Source organism: Idiotropiscis lumnitzeri, chromosome 3, assembly GCF_059441095.1.
Source record: "Idiotropiscis lumnitzeri isolate Australia: NSW breed Sydney's pygmy pipehorse chromosome 3, RoL_Ilum_1.0, whole genome shotgun sequence".
NCBI classification, from domain to species: Eukaryota; Metazoa; Chordata; class Actinopteri; order Syngnathiformes; family Syngnathidae; genus Idiotropiscis; species Idiotropiscis lumnitzeri.
Genome location: NC_142393.1, coordinates 13,745,384 through 13,765,297, shown reverse-complemented (window position 1 = coordinate 13,765,297; position 19,914 = coordinate 13,745,384). Strand labels below are relative to the sequence as shown.

At 40.7% G+C, this 19,914-nt stretch overlaps 2 protein-coding genes and 1 long non-coding RNA gene across 6 annotated transcripts; 1 reads left to right on the top strand and 2 right to left on the bottom strand.

The window, feature by feature from the left end:
- Positions 1-138: 138 nt before the first annotated feature.
- nr1h5 (nuclear receptor subfamily 1, group H, member 5) lies at positions 139-7,853 on the bottom strand. Of its 3 annotated transcripts, XM_088289706.1 has the most exons (10): positions 7,393-7,853; positions 4,146-4,532; positions 3,933-4,073; positions 3,730-3,854; positions 2,993-3,091; positions 2,755-2,851; positions 2,387-2,506; positions 2,233-2,301; positions 2,034-2,147; positions 139-532 (listed from the first exon to the last, which is right to left on the bottom strand). In XM_088289706.1, exons 1-10 carry the CDS (start codon positions 7,487-7,489, stop codon positions 330-332), a joined length of 1,452 nt encoding a protein of 483 aa, XP_088145832.1. In that variant the 5' UTR covers positions 7,490-7,853; the 3' UTR covers positions 139-329. The 3 variants fall into 3 exon arrangements, with proteins under 3 accessions (XP_088145832.1, XP_088145830.1, XP_088145829.1); XM_088289704.1 differs by having other exon boundaries at positions 3,933-4,532; XM_088289703.1 differs by having other exon boundaries at positions 2,755-3,091.
- LOC148340035 (uncharacterized) lies at positions 5,923-11,162 on the top strand. Its single transcript, XR_015842470.1, has 4 exons — positions 5,923-6,034; positions 8,411-8,490; positions 8,587-8,750; positions 9,699-11,162. It is a non-coding gene; the product is annotated as an uncharacterized LOC148340035 (long non-coding RNA).
- Positions 11,163-11,234: 72 nt separating this feature from the next.
- On the bottom strand, positions 11,235-18,935 carry slc66a1 (solute carrier family 66 member 1). Of its 2 annotated transcripts, none has more exons than XM_088289708.1 (8): positions 18,603-18,935; positions 17,640-17,849; positions 17,436-17,565; positions 15,939-16,026; positions 15,226-15,380; positions 14,314-14,406; positions 12,806-12,991; positions 11,235-11,983 (listed from the first exon to the last, which is right to left on the bottom strand). In XM_088289708.1, the coding sequence occupies exons 2-8, from the start codon at positions 17,828-17,830 to the stop codon at positions 11,897-11,899; spliced, it is 930 nt and encodes a 309-aa protein (XP_088145834.1). In that variant the 5' UTR covers positions 17,831-17,849; positions 18,603-18,935; the 3' UTR covers positions 11,235-11,896. The 2 variants fall into 2 exon arrangements, with proteins under 2 accessions (XP_088145834.1, XP_088145833.1); XM_088289707.1 differs by having other exon boundaries at positions 17,640-17,833; positions 18,603-18,930.
- Positions 18,936-19,914: the final 979 nt, after the last annotated feature.

The window sequence follows — 19,914 nt, the reverse complement described above, 5'->3', positions numbered from 1 at the left end:
TGTCTGGTCCCCATAACCCACGAAAAATGAGGGATTATTTAAGCAAGGTTTGATTTTCTGTTTTCCTAAACTTTTCCACACTTCCTGTAGTAATACTCTGTACTGGATGACAGAGAATTGCTACTTTCATAGCATCTATTCAGTAGCAGTCCTTTTTATTTTTAATTGCAATCAATAATGCAGTACAGTTGTAGGTGGAATTGTGAATGGTTGTCTTTGTGCCAACGTACCCAAACAGCTTCACAAGCCGGCGCAAGTGATTTGCGTGCCAGTCAAAACTCTGCCCGTGTTGTAGCACGAGACATAGAGATCTTGCGTTCGATCGCCCATCAGAGTCCGTGGTTGGTCCGGGTCAAGAGCAGGTAGTTGTGACGAAGGGTCCGAAGCTCCGTCAACCGCCCCAGAAGACGACCAAATCTCCGCGGCCCGCCTCCTGGTGCTCCAGCCCGGGTCCCGCACAAGCGAGAGAGTAGGTCCAGGATCAGCTCCTGCAATTTTTCCACATAGCTGGCGGCCAACAGCGAGGCACTGTCTGCAGGATGAATGCAGCAGAAGCACAACTCAACCACAAGCAGCTGCTTAAATTGGGTGAGTTTACACCTCTTTTAGGGGCCCATCCCAACTGCTGTAATTACAATAAACCCTCCTCTATATCAGTGGCTACGCTCCAGATCGCAATAAATGAGGTCCATGATGTAGAAATACCCTATTTAAATACTCCCTGGGCATATTTAAATTTTCTTATTTTTTAAGCTCTTTAAATACACTTTAAAGTATTACAAACACATTCAAAAACAGAATATACTGAAAGAAAGCCAAAAATGCAATCAGGAACAAAAATATTATAACAAAAATGTAACAGTGTACTGATCCCTGAGATTTTGTTAAAGAAATCCTTTTTTTTTTTTTTGAACCAAACAAACAAGCTTAACTTATCATCTCACAATATTCATCCACAATCCTAACAAAAAATGTACATTATAAAATGAAAGTAAAGCCCTTGCCTTCTGTAAGCCTAAAAAGCAGGATGGGAGAGGAGTGAGGCCTTCGGTCATTTCTTTCTAATTTTCTCAGCAAAAACGCAGCTGAGCCATAAACTTTATATGACTTAACTAACAAAAATTTAGTCAGCATAGCGAGACGGGAAGCCACCGGCTGCCACCTTTGCGTTGCGTTGATTCGCTAAGCCCGCCTGACATTGATTTCTCTGCATCCTTTTCACGTTTTCTGTCTGTACGGTGAAAATTGCACAGTGTGTGGCGTACGGTTGTACGAATAAGTGTAGAAGTACCACATGCACATTCCCTAGAAAACTAGAATGGCATTATTAATTTTCTCTTATAAGGTATATCTCAAAGTGCGACTCAAAGATTCATCTGCATCATGTTGTCAGAATCATTATCAATTAAATGAATCACAAATCAATTCAAGATAATGAGTTCTTCGAGAGGATCCATACAGGGATTCTAGCATGAAACACGCACTGATTAACAATGTTTTCAGAAATGAACCGTAACCATGGCAACATAAGATTGCAGACCTCTGGCTTCACTGAGTTTGAACACTTTCTGTTCTGGCTTCTTCTGTTAGATTTACACAGAGTTAAACACAACCTACCACCTACTGACAAAAAGTGCAATAACACCACAAAAATCAAGGCCAAAATTGTGTTATAACTGAACACGAAATCGTCCCTGTAAACTCGTAATTTTGCCGTTTATTGTTTTGGGTTAAAGCCTGGCTTCCATAAGGGTTATTTGCAGCCAAATATTTGTATATCTTCATGAATAATTGTGTGGTAATGCACTCTCACGTGATAAGGGACAAACCCAAGATGCGCCTAAGTAATACTTTTATTAGACTAACCACGCGTTTTAGCATAAACTGAGCGTAGGTAATCTGTGAATAATCAAATTCATCAATGCTGGACCGCAAATAAGAAGGATTTCACTGTACTCCTAACGGAGATCAATTTATTTCACACTAATAGCCGGTTTACCGTAAATGGCATTTCATGTTCTTATCATTCTGACCTGAGCAGAGCAGAGCGGTGGCACCAAGCAGGGTGTACTCGGCCTCGGTCACGTGCAGTGCCACCATGCTGTGAAAGAAGTTGAGCGTGGGGCTCAGGAGATCCTCGCTGCGTCCTGTCATTACACACACACACACACACACACTTCTTTCACTTTCTTTGGTTTGTCGCAATGAATATAACTTGTGACTGGTACTCACTTTGGAAATTGTCCTTTGAGCTGACGAATCTCAGACAGTTGTGTGTTGATGTGCTGAAAATCTGCAGTGCTGAAAAAGCGACATTTGGAACTGATATTATAAGATATAATTATCATATGCAACAAGCATATATGGTCCTGACTTGCTTTCTCACCTGCAATAGGTTTTGCAGTCGGGTTACTGGCGAAGTTCTGGGCGGACAGCAGGAACATGAGGTCCAGTGAAGATGCTGATAAGAGGCAGCGCTGGTCTGACAAGTCCAACAAGTCAAAACCTGTGGAAAAACACACTTTTTGCAGACTTTGTATGTACCACTTATCATGACACAAATTTAAAAAAATCACTTCTTGTCTAAAATCTGCAAAAGCGACAGCAAAATTCTCCCACAATCAATAATATCGGCCAACGTTCTGCAGTAGAACTTTTTTTTTTCATTTGCAACAGGACTCAAACGTTGACCCTCCTTTCCTTCCTGTCTAAACTTGATTGTATAACATTTAAAAACGTTTGACCACATCTTACCAGGCACCATCCTGGCAAATTGCAGCACTCTTTGCAGGTGAGGCGACATAACATCTGAAAGCTCATCCCCCTCCCCCGCACACGGCCAATCAAACATCTGCACGCAAATACGTGAAAAGGTGAGAACAACACACACAAAGAAAGTGATGCATTTGTCTAATTGTTGTATTTTCTGCAGTTTGCAATAAAGAAAAAAAAAAAAAAAGTGATGCATTTGAACGCGACGTCTTGTCATCACCCTGCAGCGGTCGCCATACTGAGCTCGACACGCTCGATGAGCTTCCACCATTTTGTCCACCGTGTGTTTCTGTTCTCTGCTTAGGGTGGATGCAACGCCCTGGTGTGGCACACAATTATCAAATAGTTAACATTGGTCTTTATGTTAATGTTTTGTCCACCACCACAAGTCTAAACACAGAAGTCTGATTAATATTACGTTTGTGAAATAAGAATAACGTTGGAAAAGCCTCAACCTCAAGAGGTGGCTGTTTTGCTGCTTGCTGTCGACTAAAATTGACATCACGTCAAATATTGGAAGTATTAAAAACTCTTTGTAAGTTAGATTTTTTTCAAAAAAAATCTATTTTACTTTTATGTATTAAGATTACTTCAGCGGTAATTGTTAAAGATTTGCATGTTGGCTGATGAGCAAAGTCAGCTAGCATGTTAGCCAGCCACTCATGTTAGCCATATGCCTAAACAAGCTCATGAAACATAAAATAACATCTGCTTTGAGACATTATACAGCAAACTTCTTCTGATTTTAAGTAATAAAGGCAGTTAGGTGCAATGTATCAGAGTAAAAGTATACATTTTATTGAAGAAATCTCATGATGCGAAAGTGGAAGTTACCGGAAATGTGAATAACAAAGCAAATTCCAGATTCGTAAGAATTCGACTTAAGTACAGTATATGTACTCTGTTACGATACAAGATTGGTCTTCAGTGGACAAATGAATCATCCAGTTGCTGTACCTGTCCATGTAGTCGACTGGTAGAACTGACTATCTTGCTGTCCGTGCTCTCCTCTTCCTCCTGTCTTCTTCCTCTTCCTCCTTTCCTCAGTCGTTTGGACTGACACTGAACCTCCGTCAGAAGGCCTGTGGTGGAGAGGACCAAGGAAGAAAATACAACTCGTCATCACAGCAGTCCAATCGAGGTGCGTCGTACCTACTCACACTCAGCCAGCATTCCCACAGCGCGACACTTCCTGAGGCGACAGTCTTGACATTTCCTCCGCATGTACATGTCCATCTCACAGGCACCGCCTCTCTTACAGTGATACACTGCGTTTTTGGTCACACTACGCCGGAAGAAACCTGCGACATTCAGGTGAGAAAGAGGAAAAACTCGATCCCTTGGCAACGGCGGCATATTGCGTGAGCTGTCACCTTTGCATCCCTCGCAGGTGAGAGCGTTGTAGTGATACCCTGACGCTTTGTCTCCACACACCACACAAAGCTCATCATGACCTCGGATCCTTCCGACAGACCCCACACGTGGCCTCCGTACCAAAGGAAGGCCTGCTAAGCCCAGGCCCTGAGGCAGGCCCTCACAGTGCGGCTCGGAGGGAATGGGTTCGCATGGACCTTCGAGGAAGTCCGAGCCAAAATGGTAAAGTGTGTGGCCCGGCTGCGAGGAGGACGAGGACGTTGAGGACGACGGAGAGCCGTAGAGTGGGAAGGACCCGCTGACTGGATTGTACTGCTGTGGGCTGTAAGGGAGCAGTTGGAGGTCAGGGTCCGGCAGTGGGTAGCCCAGAGGGTCAGCCAACATGTCTGATTGAAAAAGAACATGTGACTATTTAGAACAGGTGTTGGCAAACATTTTGATTGGCGGACCACAATGGGTTCTAAAATTTGACCAGGAGCAGATGGATGGAGTGTTTTGGTCACCTCACCTCATCGGAGAAAAAAAATACATTTAATTTGAAATGAAAGTGAACGAAAGCATTACAACAATATGTATGTCTTTGAAAAAAACACAGTATTAAGAAAATGAAACATTAACAAGGTTTATTCATTTAATACTTTTCAAGTTTGGCGAGATGGATTAAAACGTTTAACGGACCGCATGTGGCCCCTGGGCCCTAGTTTGCCCACGTCTGATTTAGAATGAAGTCAAATTACCAGGCTCAAAATATGCTTTTTTTCTTTGTGGGGCAATTTTGGAAATCAATTTTTAAAGCCACTCCTCCTGGCTGACGTATTTGGATAGCATACTGTAATTACTTTCCGGTTATGATTCTGTTTAGCGAAGAGATTTTCTCTCCAGAATCCATAAACGTATTAATTTGCGTACTATTTTGTTATGGGGGCGCCAATTTTTACGAATAAGGCCTGAGATTCGCGGCTGGAACCGTACCGAGATAGCAGCCGGGTGACGGGGGACTGACCGGCAAAAAAAGGGTCAAGTGCCCATCTCTGGAATTGTGTGCTTCATGTTTGCACAATTGCAATCATGATTGCGCAGGACTCTTATTTTTTTGTCGTTGACTGTCCCTAAGCAAACAGCAATTTCTCATTCAAATTTTCTCTTCTTCACGTCATGGCTTGTTGTGCCTTCACTAAAAACGATGTGAGCTTGTGAAGGTTTCAGAAACAGGACGCAGCTGAGGAGGTCCCAGTGACGTCGGCTACGTTTCGGTGTCTGCATATGTCATTTAGTCGGTGCTCGACGCTCAGTTGAAAGACGTCTGACATGTTGCCTCCAGTGAGAAAACATTTGTGTCCATTGGCGGACTCCTAAAGTGCAGCTGGAACATCTCGACTGGGACTGATGAGGGAGGCAGTCATTGAATGAAGCAATGACATTTCAAGAGCTGATTTGTGGATGAATTTGGCGCGATGAACAGATACTGGACTTAAAATTGATGCGAAATATTGGATGGATGGATGGAAGATAATGTTTTATCAAAGCTTTACAGCTCCAGTAGCCTTTTTAACACCTCCTTCTGCCACTTTTTGTTCCTTACCAGATGTTTCTTTTCTTTATCGAACCATGCTTGTGTACGTGTACGAGTGGGAGAGGGGGGAGGGATCATATCATGTGACCAAAGTGTTTATAAACCGTTGGAAAACTGTCTAAACATGCCACGGCATCCCTTGCATCCCACACGTTTGGGAGCCAACAATAATCTGCCCTCCCACCCGTCCCCCCCCCTGATGGCAGGCGACGAGCCAGCAACTGCTTAGGAGTGAGTGCCTGCCGCAATTTTGGACCTTCCTGAATGAGTCTGCTTGGCAAATAAACACAATCCATCAAATGACGCAACGTGCACGTGAGTAACGCAAGATGGCCATGGACTGTATTGTTAATTTATCGGCGACAGTGCATGTGATTCATGCTGCTCCATTATTTTTGATTAATACAAGCTACATCCCAGGAGAGACATCTCACAAGTTGATATCAAAAATAATGAGTAGCGCTGAGCACTGTCATTTTAAATGGCCACTTTCCTTATAAAACACGCACACGCACGCGCACACGCACACACACTCCTCGTAATGTGTCGTAAGTGCGACTATTCTTTCATATTACAGAGTGTGTGTGCTTTTTGTTTCTTGTATTTTTGAGTTTGTTTTTGCACCATTTTTTTGCCTGCTTTTTACCAGCTTTGCTGACATTCCAAGTTGTTACAGTCATGTGTTGTTTTTTGTTTTTTTTCAACTTTGCTCTGATATTTTGCTGTTACTTTTGGATCCCTGCTGAATACACAATAAATGCACTCTCATTTTTTAAACTTGTGGAGTGTCAAAAAGGTTGGGTAGAGACGAAGAACATCGTCACCCTCCGAAAATAATGGCCAAAGGCACTTTTCTTTTTCTTTTTTTTTTTTTTTGAAAACTTGAATTATTGAACCAAATTTTGATTAGATTATATTTATTAATAATTTAATTTCAGGGATGGAAATGAATGATCTGTTTCACTAAGGATGTAGCGGATTTTTAGCAGAGGTGGCCAAAAAATAATTGCCCGAATATTATTTTAACAGGCTGACGATGTATTACTGTGCTTAATGCGGAAATAAAGTCAAAACTGTTCTTTGCAAAAACCGAATCAAAGAAAACAGGTTAGCTGGGACATTCGCAACAGGAGTCTGAGGGCACTTTGACATCAGTTTCAGTCACCAGCAGGGGGCGGTGCTGCCTAAAATGTCTGCCTCCTTGGATTGGCTGAAAACAGGTGTACTTATTTGATTAATTGTTATTCCTCAACCGAATACAAATCAGACTACTGTGTTTATAACAACATTTTTGACATGACTTTTATTTTAACTTCCTTTTCTAAACTTATTTCTAATTACAAATTGTTTCCAAAATCCCCAAATTGTTTGTCGAGAAAGCTTGAAGAAAAAATTAGGAAAACAATTGCAAAATAAAATGAAAATTATCTGGACTTCTTCTCCCACCCCAAAAATATTTATGTTTGAGGCAAAACTCCAGTGCAGCCCTCACCTTCATGTGGCACTTCCACATTGCCACAATTATGGTCAAAGTGTAATTTGTCTCTTTGACTGACATGAATAGTCAACTTGGCTTCCCAGGTAAAGAAATTAACAGCTAGCCTTGCACTTCCGTTTGACAGAAGAACAGATTTTTTTTGTTTGTTTTAATGTTCAAGAAGAGGAAGACTCACCGTAGAACTGAACCTGCTCTGGCGAGCAGTAAGTGTCCGAGGAGGCGAGAAAGCCTCCCGCTGAGAAGTTCATGTCCAAGTCCGTCCACTCTCTCATCGGAACTCGAGCGTATCTCTGCGCGTACTGACCGCAACTGTTCTAACGCACACAAAATCAGCAAGCGTGACACAAGTCAGGCAAGCATCTCCACACACATGTCAAGTTTCATGAAGTATCTGGGAAGTTCTGGAAGGGGCGGGGGGGAGAAAAAAAAACATTCCACAATCCCCCAGGAGCAGGTCTCTTAGCGGTCCTTTTTAAAGCAGAGAGGAAGAGTCCAGCTGAGGCTTGCTGGGTTCTGTGATAAATGATGTGTTGGAGGAGGTCCGAATCGGGCCCCCCCAGAGGTTAAGACCAGAAGGGAGAGAGGGGACACCCAGGAAGGACTTGGGATGTGACCGCGATCCAAACAGCTGGGACTGACTGGGACTTTGGAGATCATAACATGTCCACTTTTGAGGGAAACATGGTGACCTTTCACCTTGTTGGCAACACTGCCGATGTGTAACGCTTGTGTGTTTGAGTGTGTGTGTGCTTCTGCATCTTTGTATACTGCACAGAATTTTTGTGCATGTGTGTGAGTGTCTGTGTGTGTTCAATGTGTATTATCCTGCTGAATGCGATACCGGCGTAGAAACGCGTGCAATGATTATTTAATATATCGATTATTATTAATTCACAACAACAATAACGAGATTAATAATTAGTATTATAGTTAATATGATGTTATTTTTATTTTTAATCAATCAATCAAATTTGTGGTTTTCGCTTTTCTACATACATTGTATATAATGTACACATACTGTATGTAAAAAATAAGTAAAACATACTTGAGCAGATGGCTTTTGGGAAGGTTTTAGAAACTAGCGCTGCTAATTAATTATTTACTGTGTGCGTGTGAGTGTGTGCTTGTTGTGAAAAACCTTGGGAGCGTGTTTACTTTGCCTTTTGTTTATCACTCATCTGTTTGTGTTGCAGTTAATATTGGACAGAAGTTGAATTTTAAAAAGGCTCAAGGAAATCCTCCCACCGGCTCTGAGGATGAGTGGATGTCCATGGTGGGTAGGATGAAAGGCCCAGCAAGCCCCCTCCACTCCACCTACGAGAAATCGAGCTTGTCAAATCTCAGTGTGACACGTAGTATGTCCATTCAGGACATCATCTGACGATTTGGAGGGCGCCCAACCAAAGTTTGCTCGACGTTGAGGTCACTGTGCAAACACAAAGCGACGCTGCACCATGGTGGACAACAAATAAATCACGGCGGACCTTTGAGTCACGAGCAGTGGTGATCAGTGCCTCTTCAGTCCAGCGGATGGTACTGGTTTTTGTTCTTTCCGATGTGTATTTCATAGTTAATACAGAGCAGTGATTGAATTGTGAGATCAGTTTTTGTAGTTATAGAAATTGTCGCAGGACACTTTCCATATGGACTAGAACCATTGGTTTGCTGTTGAGCAGTTTTGTGCCATCCTTGAATGGTATTTTTCATGCACTAGCGATCTTTGCACTGGTTAAAAATAAATAAACATCATCACTGCACTAGGAGCACAAAAACTCCCTCTAAGGAAGATCAATTTAACAGACCTGACGCTTACATATTAGTGTGGGACGACTGTTAACCTCTATTGGTTGGGTTGAGAAACAGGAGAGGGACAGCTGGCAGAGAGAACGAGAGTCGAGGAATCAACTGCGATGAGAAAGCTCTGTGGACTAAATTCATCAAATCAACAATAAATCATGCTGATTAGCAGTGTAGTATTAGCTGAGCCAGGATTGGTTGAGCCCATGTCATTTTAGTCTACAGAACTGACAAAATGGCCACCAATTAAGGTGGATAAAAACGGATTTTGCTGCTTATCTCATATTCCGGAAATGCAATATTAATCAGAATGCCAGTTTTTTTTTTACTAATGGGCCTGTCTAGAACAAATTCTTGGAAAGAAAAAAAAAACTGGGATTGACTTCCGCTATAAGACCCTCACCAATGATTCTCCATTTGGAACGTGGGCTCCCTCTACTGACAAATAAAATAATCACTGCCTAAGTCCAGTTCAGTTGTATTTATATTTAACATCATGTAATTCAATCCATTTGCAGTGAATAGAGCGTCCCAAATATTTCGTCAGAAGGATCGCTCCTCCAGCGTCATCTGACCTCTGAGGAAACAAAACAGCCACTAAAAGACGGCCATGTTCTTTGCGGTTGTAATGGGTCGCCGTGGATCTTGAAGAAGTGTCACTCTGTTTGAACTCTGCCTTGACAGCTAACGCTCGTGTGCCCGTGGGAGATTCAGAAGAAAAGAATGAGGAGGAGGATGCTCGGTAAACGGACAGAACAGGATTCATTGCAACAATCTAACCAGTGACGTGAGGACGCAACACGAGCATCAGTCGTGACACACTCACAGCATAAACCTCCAGATAAATTCAACACTCCATAAATCATGTTTGTTTTTATTTTTTATCATTGCTGGTTGGCCTCCAGTATTTAGTGAGGAAATATGACGATAGCTTCGACCCACAATCAGAGAGTTAAGCCCAACATGTCAGTGCGTTTAACTGGAGTCGGAATGTAAACAAATGGTGACTTTGCATAAAGGACAGCCGATCCACCAGATGGCACTGTTTTTTCCCTTCCAATGTTTTCAGTAATTGCAAAATGCACGTGTATTCCCAAAGCACTGGGAACAGAACAAACATTCAAAAGTATTATTCCTTTACAAGTGGGGGAAAGGGAATATACACTTGTTCAAAAAATAGAAGTTTATATTTTTATAAACAAACTCCGACAATGTACAAAACTGAACAAGTGTACTTGTGAACTATTCCATGAGCTAATATTGAGTTGAATAGCCACATTTTCATATGTATGTTCCAAACAGAATGCACCAATATCCATTTCCAGGTCAGGATGTAAATTGTGTTTTGGAAAGAAAATGCTGATATTACTGTTATATTTGGACCAAATTCCAGATTAATATACATAACACTTCACTTTCTGTAATTTTTTTTTTTATCTGCCATAGCTACGTAAATGTTGGAGGTGGGGGCCACACAATTTTTCATCAGTTCTACTGGGGGGACCATACCGTAGGACCATGCATACACTTCCTAACCAGATGTTTGATGAAAATGCTATTTTAAATATGGACAAAATATGTGCATAGGCTTTGCTCTTGTTTAATTTTTGATCACGCAAATTCTCAATAAATGTATAAAAGTTTGACGCAAACAACAAAACAACCACATACTGTATTTTTTCCCAGTGCAAAGGCTCTAAAATTGCCATTTTCCGAGTAGTGACTGGTGATATTACAAATTATATCTTAAAAAACATAATTATATAATTTGCCCCCACCATTTGCCACATTAAAACATATGCAGTATATCTACATTTATTTATTTTGTTTGGAGGGAACGCAAAAGCGTTCTCACTAGTTTGTATTGGCCGAAAGCATCTCATTAAGAAATTCCCAATAGAGCTGTGTTTATAAATTGGCTCTGCTCATCCCTGGTGATGGATGAGCGCTTCCCCTCACTGACTCCAAAAATCCGGCCATCGCAATCTCTTTGCCACTGTTTCACAACCATACACACAAACACAAGCCTCATTTTTATATTGACCTTCCACCCTAAGGGGGTGGGGGGGCTCCTGCGGTTTGTGTGGTTGCTTAGTGGCAAAGTGCATGTTTGAAGAGGTCACTGTGAGGCTGCTAATGAAGGGGGAAAACAAAACAAAACAAGGTCAATCTTTCATAACATTCATCTCAAAATAAAAGAAAATCAACAGCAAGCAGAAATAAATTGTTTCTTCACTATTTTATTCTTTTTTTGACAGTACACAGACCCAGTGACACATTTTTCCCTCAAAAGTACAAAAAGACTTGTGCAAAAATGATGTGAGAATGCTGAGTAAAACTGTAAATTAAACGTGCATGATATATTGTAGAACAGTTTCTGTGGCTCATCACCAGTGCAAATAAAACTGGTCATGGTGTCTGTATTTAAAACTAAGTACAAAGTAAAAAGAAACAATGAAACTAAAATTAAAACGTCTTTAAAATACACAAGAACGAAAGCACCACTTTTTCCCCCCAGATCCTAAGGCTTCATAAAAATGTAGAATTTCTACATTTTAGAGCAGAAACACAAGCAATAAAGCAAAGATTCAAGTTACAGTTTTACTGGAAACGAGACCAGAGCGCTTCATGCAGCAGCGTTTGGCAACTTGTTAGCGAGAAAAACAACACTTTGACAGGATCATTCTTCTCTATTCCCTTTAAAACCGCTCTAGAAATATGCATCATTTGCCTGCATTATTTGAAGGAAACATTTACCTGAAAAAGGGAGTGAAATAAATACAACTATACAATTTAAAAAACAAGAAATGTATTTGTCCTGATTTGAAGATTTTGGGGAGCCATTGCATGGCAGAGGAATGGTTTGGGGGCGGGGGGACGTTCTAGCTCCCCAACAGAGGCGACGACTCAGAGGAGCTGACGTCCAGCCTGTCCGCACTTTTGCGGTAGCTCATGAACTGCACGGAGATCTGAAGCGGAGCGTTAAAGATGAAAGCGCCAAGAGAACAAGACTGAACACAATCACAATGACAACAACGCTGTTTTCAAATGTCTCTCCAAAAGCGTGGCTAAAATATGACAACTAATAAAACATCCACATGACAGCAGAGCTTCTCAAAATGAAGTTATGTGGCCGTGCTGTTTAGATCTACACTAACACTCACCAAATGAAATGTTCAAAGTGTGTGCGTGTTATTTTATTGCTTATAGGCTTGAACTTTTTTGTTTCTTTTTTCAAATCCAGTAAATTTTTTTGATTCTTCTACCATGAGTCCACATTTCAAACGATGACATCTTGGGCTGTTTTACTGCCAATGAACGTACAGATCTGTGAATGTACCATTACAGCTGAAAGGTATTTACAGGATTTGGAGAAATATGCTGCCATCCAGCAAACACCTTTTTTTCCATGGAGAGTCCATCAAGACAATGCCAAACCACATTCTGCACATGTTACAGCAACGTGGCTTCATGGTAAAAGAGAGAGGGTACTAGACGGGCCTGCCTGCAGTCCAGACTTGTATCCCGTTGAAAATTGTGGCATATTATGAAGCGTAAAACAACAAAGACTGTTGAGCAGCTGAAGCTGTACATCAAGCAAGAATTGGAAAGAAAGTTACTCATCATTCTCAGTCGAACTTGCTCTTCATATTAATCATCAATAATGGCCTCAGGCGGGTGAGCGAGTGCTTGTATATTTGCTATTGTGTGTGCACACAGTCACAAGACAGCACTTTGAAATGTAGCAAGTACACGCTGAAGCAGCTGGAAGTAAAACCACTAAAGGATACGAAGAGGTCCAGGACGAGCGTTCCGAGGCTTCCGATGAGCCAGGGCAGGTGATGGATCACGTAGTTGTTTTCTCCTTGACCCTGGTCAGGATTCTTCAGCAGCACACTCAGGCCGTACGTAGTGTTGCCGAGGATTACCAGAGCAAACAGGAAGAAAGACACCCCCTCGGTTGACTTCCTCTTGAACTGTGGGGAGAAGTCACAGTTGAACATAGTCAAACACAATCACATGCAAGAGGAAACTGGCCTCCCTTCATATATAACAATATCTTGTGATTGTCACTCCTCCATGGTGTTGACCTTGGGGGTCATTTTGGCTAACAACATTTCATATCAAGACACTCACTATGCTGTACGTTCATATGCATTTAGTAGACCTCGACAGATGTCAAACTCAAGGCTCGTGGGCCAGATCTAACCCTCCGAGTCACATAATATGGCCCGCGAATGCTCTTTTTCCATGAATTGTGTAGAAAGGCAGCCATGAAAACAATACCCCATTATGTGAAGGAATTTTAGGCTTCGCACACAAAATATTCAAGATGTAATGCAGCTCAGTTTTTGGCCAGCAGACATCACGGCTCGCCGTATGTTTTAAATGCAATTTTAGCAGCATTCAAACAGCAACAAGGGACTAAACATTATAATTCACTCTGTTCAGGTTGTTATTGGTGCACTTGTCCGCATTCTTCATCTCCTTTAAGACTGACCTTACGTTCCTAACCTAAAAAAATATTTAAATCCTTAAATCTGTTCATGTTTACCCAAAAGAGAAGCCTTTTGTTTTGCATGTTTTGCCCCTTACCGAACAGAATGTGAAGTGATGTGTTACCCAGATGACCAACCATGACTACGATGCGGTCAGCGATGTAAACAAGTTTGACACCTCTGCTCTACAATTCCAACAGCCATTATTGACGCACTAAGCTCCTTTTAAAAGCAACACGAAAACCTCAGGGTTCAAAGTGCCATCTTATGACACGTCATATTGCACGTGACTTTAGATTAGCAAGCAGAGGATTACTTTTGCTATTACTTTTTTGGGACACAAAGAATTCTGAGCCTGAAAAGAAAAGAAATGTGAGACAGTTAGAATACACACAGGATGTTAAGTGCCACTCACTCGTTCTCAAAGTTTAGTATTTTATGGTTTTCACTGTGGTTATTGTCTCAGCTTGACCGTGGGAACAATTACTTCTATTTCCTTATTTCCATTATTTCCTGAGGTAGAAATTGTCCGAACAGCTTCCCACAATGGATTATAAATGCACCTTTGAGGAACCACAATATTCAAGCAGAGATGAAGACACGATTCAAGCAGATATGTTATTACTGTGTAGTATATTTACACAACATAACATGTTAACTCGCTGGTGAATATTGTGTCATATTTTTGCATCTGACAATACAAAACCCAAGTTTTTAATCATATGAGGACAGGCAAACATCTGCAAAACAAAAAAAGTTCCGTATGTAATGTAAATATGAGCCCGTGTTGTCATACTCACATTAGTGTAAATCTGAGGAAGTCTGGAAGAGAGGTAGAGCACAGATGATACTGAGCCAATGGAGAATCCAATGATCTCTTTGGGGGTAAAGGACTGTCCCAAGAAAAACGAGAGAAGAGCAAAAACACATTTTAAACCATTATCACTTGCGATTCCTCAAAGCCATTTTGCCACACTGAGTGATTGACTTGATCAGCATTTTTCTTTTTCTCGGTCACAAAAGAAATTCCAGATCTGGAATGCATCTACATGAGCACAACTAATTACAATCTGACTACAATTCATGCCAAATTACATATTGATCAAACATTGTTTTGTCAGAAATAATCCCGTTTTAAACCATTTTAAAAGAAAGATTTTAATCTTTTCCCACGGTCATCAATGCAATATTCTAATTTCTACAGCACATTTCACAACAGCTGGAGCGCAACGAGTATGCATAACAAAATGGATGCAGAAAGAGTTGACAAGAAATTGTTCGAAACTGTTATGTAGGGTCCATCCATTAATGACCTCCTTTTTGGGTAGATCTCATTTATTTATTTTATGGAAGGATTTAACTTGACGACCAAAATAGTGTTTAAGTGAATAAAACTCAAATGTCGATCAATAAATATGTTTTTTTTTTTAATTTAGAACATCTTGATTTCATGTAAGAAATTTATTGCCCAATGGAGTAACCATCAATGAATTTCGGGTGGCCCCAGGACATCGGCCACTGTTAGTTTTGTCCATAATACTCTAAAAGGATTTGTTTTAAATCGCCCTTAATGATCTCAACAAATATGGACTCACAGCAAATTAAAAAAAAAAAAAAACAACTACAGCAATGAAAATAAGACATAGTGTAGGTAACACAGAGGTAAAGACAAGTAAACATAACTACTGGCACATATTAAGCCTTATACTGACCGCGCCAACATCTGCGCTCGAGAGCAGCGTACGGCCCCTGTATGCCGAGGGGATCACTTCCTGTTGGGTGGCGAGCCACCCTGGAAGTTTGGCGAAGCTTGTAGTGACACCGAGGACACATGCCACACCCAGCACGTGCAAAACCCTCCTGTCTGCTGAAGAGCAGAACAGCTGAGTCAGTCAAGAGACATTTCGGCACATTCTTTCAGAAAATTGCTGCAATGTCAGGACATCATCTTCCTGTATGTGGAAAGACTCAAAGACTCAACTCTGCAGAAATAAGTTCCCTAAAAATAGCCTAAACTTAACTGATGACTCTGCGTAAAGAGTACATGGTTATAGTGCTATTATAACACTCTCTTACAAAAAGACTGACTTGGTAACTAACTATTTGTATAAGAGCAATTAAAAAACATTTTCTTCCATAAGATTCCCTCTTTAAAATTATAATGATTTTATTCCCACAGTCATCATGTATTTTTCTGCTCTGTACTGACATAGATTTCTGTTTATTTGGACCACTTGGCAAAAAAGGACAACAATTGTATAAAAGGTACATTTCACACTTGCATATTTATTTAGGTGAAAGTAACTGGAAATTAAAAAGGCATTTTATACAATATCAAAATGCAGTATAAAATGCCTTTTTGGAGTAAAAAGTTAGCAATGACAGGAGTTGCAGAATGAGAAAAAATTTAAAATAGGATACTCACCTTCTACCATTCTGTTCTTCATCTTGTAGTATAAATACATGGCCAACATCAACAAGTCCGCCAAAACGTAATAAACTGCAGTGTATGTCTAAAAGAGGAAAGACACATGGCCATAAAAAAAAAGTCAGACAAATGTGGTGAGACCAAGATTCGATAATCCGATAGCATGGTTAGTCAATGAATACATAGTTCAGCTACATTCTTTAATCCGGCCCATCAAGTGCTGTAATTTAATTAATTTAAAAACTGGTTGTAGAAAATGTCAATTTACCCAATTAAAGGGACAGTGGGTAGAAATGTGACATTTTTTAAATGTTCATTGATATTTAAAAACACACAATTTCTATATGTAAAATTTTTTTATATATGTTCTATTGCATCAACGTAGTTTTTAAAAAAATATATATATAATCATAGGTCTAGTAATCCCTAATTATGCTACATGAGTCGCGCCTCACCTTACAGGAGGCTGACATGTTTCTGCCACGAATACTCAAAAGAGATAAGCTGAGCTAATGCAGTTTCTCAACGCATTATGAATGCCGTTTTGCTTATTGTGTGCAGCCGAGTTTCTGCTTTGGATGCCAACCGAAATAAAACAAGAATAAGAAGAAAAGTTTCATGTTTATATTCATGATGACATGCTTGCGCCACTGCTGAAGAAATCTTTTGTTGAATTTCAAGGTGTGCGCTCTCTGAGGCACCGTAGTGCACAACTTAGTTCATTACATTCTGTTAGTTCATCACAAGATGGCAAGTGCATTTTACAAACTGTACCTTTAAATAATAAGTGCATTCATTTATTGAAAATAATGCCAAAGAAAAACAACGAATTTGCTTTTTATTCATTTTATCACATAAAATCTTATTTTCAATTAATTATAAGTAACAAAATCATAAGTGAAATGAACTTTCCTTCTACCTGACCTTGCCGTACTCTCTGTTAAAATCAAATGAGGGCTTTAAGAACAAAAAATTCTCCTCCTCTGATATAAATGGACAATATTGTCGTTATCATCCATTTTGAATGATGCTAACCAATTAATCATCACTGAACAAGAGACAGAGCATTACGAGAGGGTGATTAATAGCATTCCTGTCAGACTTTTAAAGTCGAATACCCGAGACATGCAGTTTGGAATTAGAGATTTTGGAGGGGAAAACGCACGTTTTTACACTTGTATGAAAGACAAAGAGTCTGAGGTATGAGGTCTTTGGATAGTGCTTTTACACCTATTGAGGCACACATAGCGTTTCACACTGACGTCACATTCACCAACTGATGGCGCAGCATCAGGAGCAACTGCGGTTCAGTAATTTGCTCATCAACACTTCAACATTGTCACAAGGGCCGGCATTGAACCCACAAGGTCTGGGTTGGGAGACAACCACTCTACCACTGATCCATGCCAACCCAAGCTACTTAAAATATTCACTTTAAAGTTCAGTATTATGATGGTCTCAGCATGACACAGAAAGCAATGAGTTCTCTTTCACCTGAAGCGGAAGCTGGTCTGCCAAAAACGACCCGACCAGGTTGCAGGTGTCGCCTCCCAACCACAGCAGCAGAAACCAAATGGAGAGGGCGCTGTCCATATTCCCTGTTTTACATGAGCTGTAGTACTGCCTGTGAACAATCCAAAACATACATTATGCTGCAATCAGGTCGCTCAACAAGGTCTAGAGAGGGCAATTACGTACGGCAGTGAAGACATCATGAAGCACAGGATAGATAGCAAGCCCAAGTAGATGCTGGCCATGTCCCTTGCATCCTGGGCGCATTCTCCAAGACCTTCCCAGACCCATTTGGACCCATTGGGGCACAATGTAGTTAAGTTTCCACCCGCGGCCCATCCAAAAGGCACATTTGTGAGGACTCCGTCCTTCAACATATCCTAAGGACAACAATATCTGTGAAAATCAATCACAAATGATTGTCTACAAACTGGTCAACAACATCTAGTACAGTGTTTCTCAACCTTTATTGAGCTAACATTTGAAATATCTCCCGGAAAACTAACAAGAAAAAAGGTCACATGAAATATGCTGAACTAATAATGACTCGTCTCAATTTACTGAGAAATTTAAGTTATGCATTCAATCATGTAGCTCCTGCTATCTACTGAAAGACCACTGCATTCAATATTCATCGCTGGAGTATGTAGAGAAGAACAAGCGAAAATAATTTCCATAAATATTTAATTAAATCGAGAAAAAATGTGGAACTGGATAGGGAATCACTGGTCTCGAAAACGGCTCATGCATCATGAATTAAAAAGAATAGTAACACTATTTATTATGTAATTAAATCATTCAATTTTTAAGGCTTATTATTCAATCTAAATTGACATCCTTATGGGCTCAATTACATCGACCTAAATAATAAAACACGATTTCCGATAAAAAACAAAATCAAAAGGACGAAGGTTAATCGCGTGATGCCACTATTGATTAGATCAACCGAGCCCTCATCCGCGTGAAAACCGATTTAAAATGACATCTGTTTACGTTTTGTGCAGTCAGCGGGTCACACAAACACAATTCTTAGCCACTTAGCTAGCTTCACAAGAAGCAGTTGACCGACTTTCCTTTCGACTGTCGCCTTGTCACATCAATAAAACATGTCAGGTGATACTTAAATGAGCTGTGAAAAAGCTGTCTTGCCTGTGTGGTTGCTGGACGGTGAGTCGAATAAACTCCACACACGACGAATGGCTCTAGCTGTGTGGTGCCGAGTAAAAACAAGGAAGCAGATGACAAATAAACAAGCTCGCCGCGAATTGATTGGATACAGTGCTGTTGTCACGTGACGTAAAGTAGCCAATAACGAGGGCGAAAACAACTCCTCCGCAAAACATGTCCGGATTGTTGGGACCGTGTTGACATGATGGATGGAGATGTTGAGAGAGAGAGGGAGAGATAGAATGAACACTTTAAGAAAGTAATAATTTAAATATTTGTATGAAAGCACGTATACGGAGCCCAAGACATGGCATGTGCTGAAAAACGTGGTTGTGGTGGTTTTAGCCTTTGTGGCAACGAAATAGGTATAAATTGCACACGAAATAAACTTGTGGCCGCAAACTAACTGAGCTTTGTGAAAAGACTACTGCCACAAACGAATTTTTATCCCATGTATTGTCTGGCGGCCCATGCACTTCTGGCTATAAACATTTGAAATCAAATGAAAAACAATAACTTTGGTTGCTGGCTTCTGTTCTTAATCTCGCATTATTTCAATGCAATGAAGCCTTTTTGATGTCTATTAAAGGGGAAGTCAAGTCTAAATTGTTCTTTACAATTATGTGCTCTATGTGTCCCCACTAGTCATATTGAGTTTGTGCCATATGAATTACACAGCAAAAGCCACCTTTTTAAAAAATCCATTTCAGGGGTGGCCATTTTGCCACTTGCTGCAGAATGAAAATGACATCACTGTTCCTCAGGGTTCAGGTAATGACCAATCACCTGTTTTCTGGGGTTGGTCATGTGACATTTGGAAGATGAGCCATCGGCACTGTGATGTCATTTTCTGTCGACAGCAAGTGGCCACTCTGGATTTTGCTGCTTAATTCATATTCCACAAACCCAATATTAATCAGAATACCCTGTTTTGACGAGTGGGGCTGCGTAGAACATATCACTGTAAAGAAACTTCTAACTTGACACCCCTTTGAGTGATGTGTTAGGTTTAGAAAAAGCTAGATTTTGTGTTGGTTGCAGAACAAGCTTGTGTTATGCTTTCTAAGTAAAGGGCACTTTGCAGAGAAGTGTCGTAGCTATGCGGCTGCGGCGCGTGTCGTGTACCAGCACACAAATATTTCACACGACCTTGTCACATATCCACAAACCTTGACAAAAATTGCATCGTGTCTCTCCACGTGGCGATTTGGTCATTAGTTAACACTGCCACAAACGTTACATTTTTAGGACGGGGTTGAGAAATAAATAGCAGTAACAATGTGCAATCCTTTGC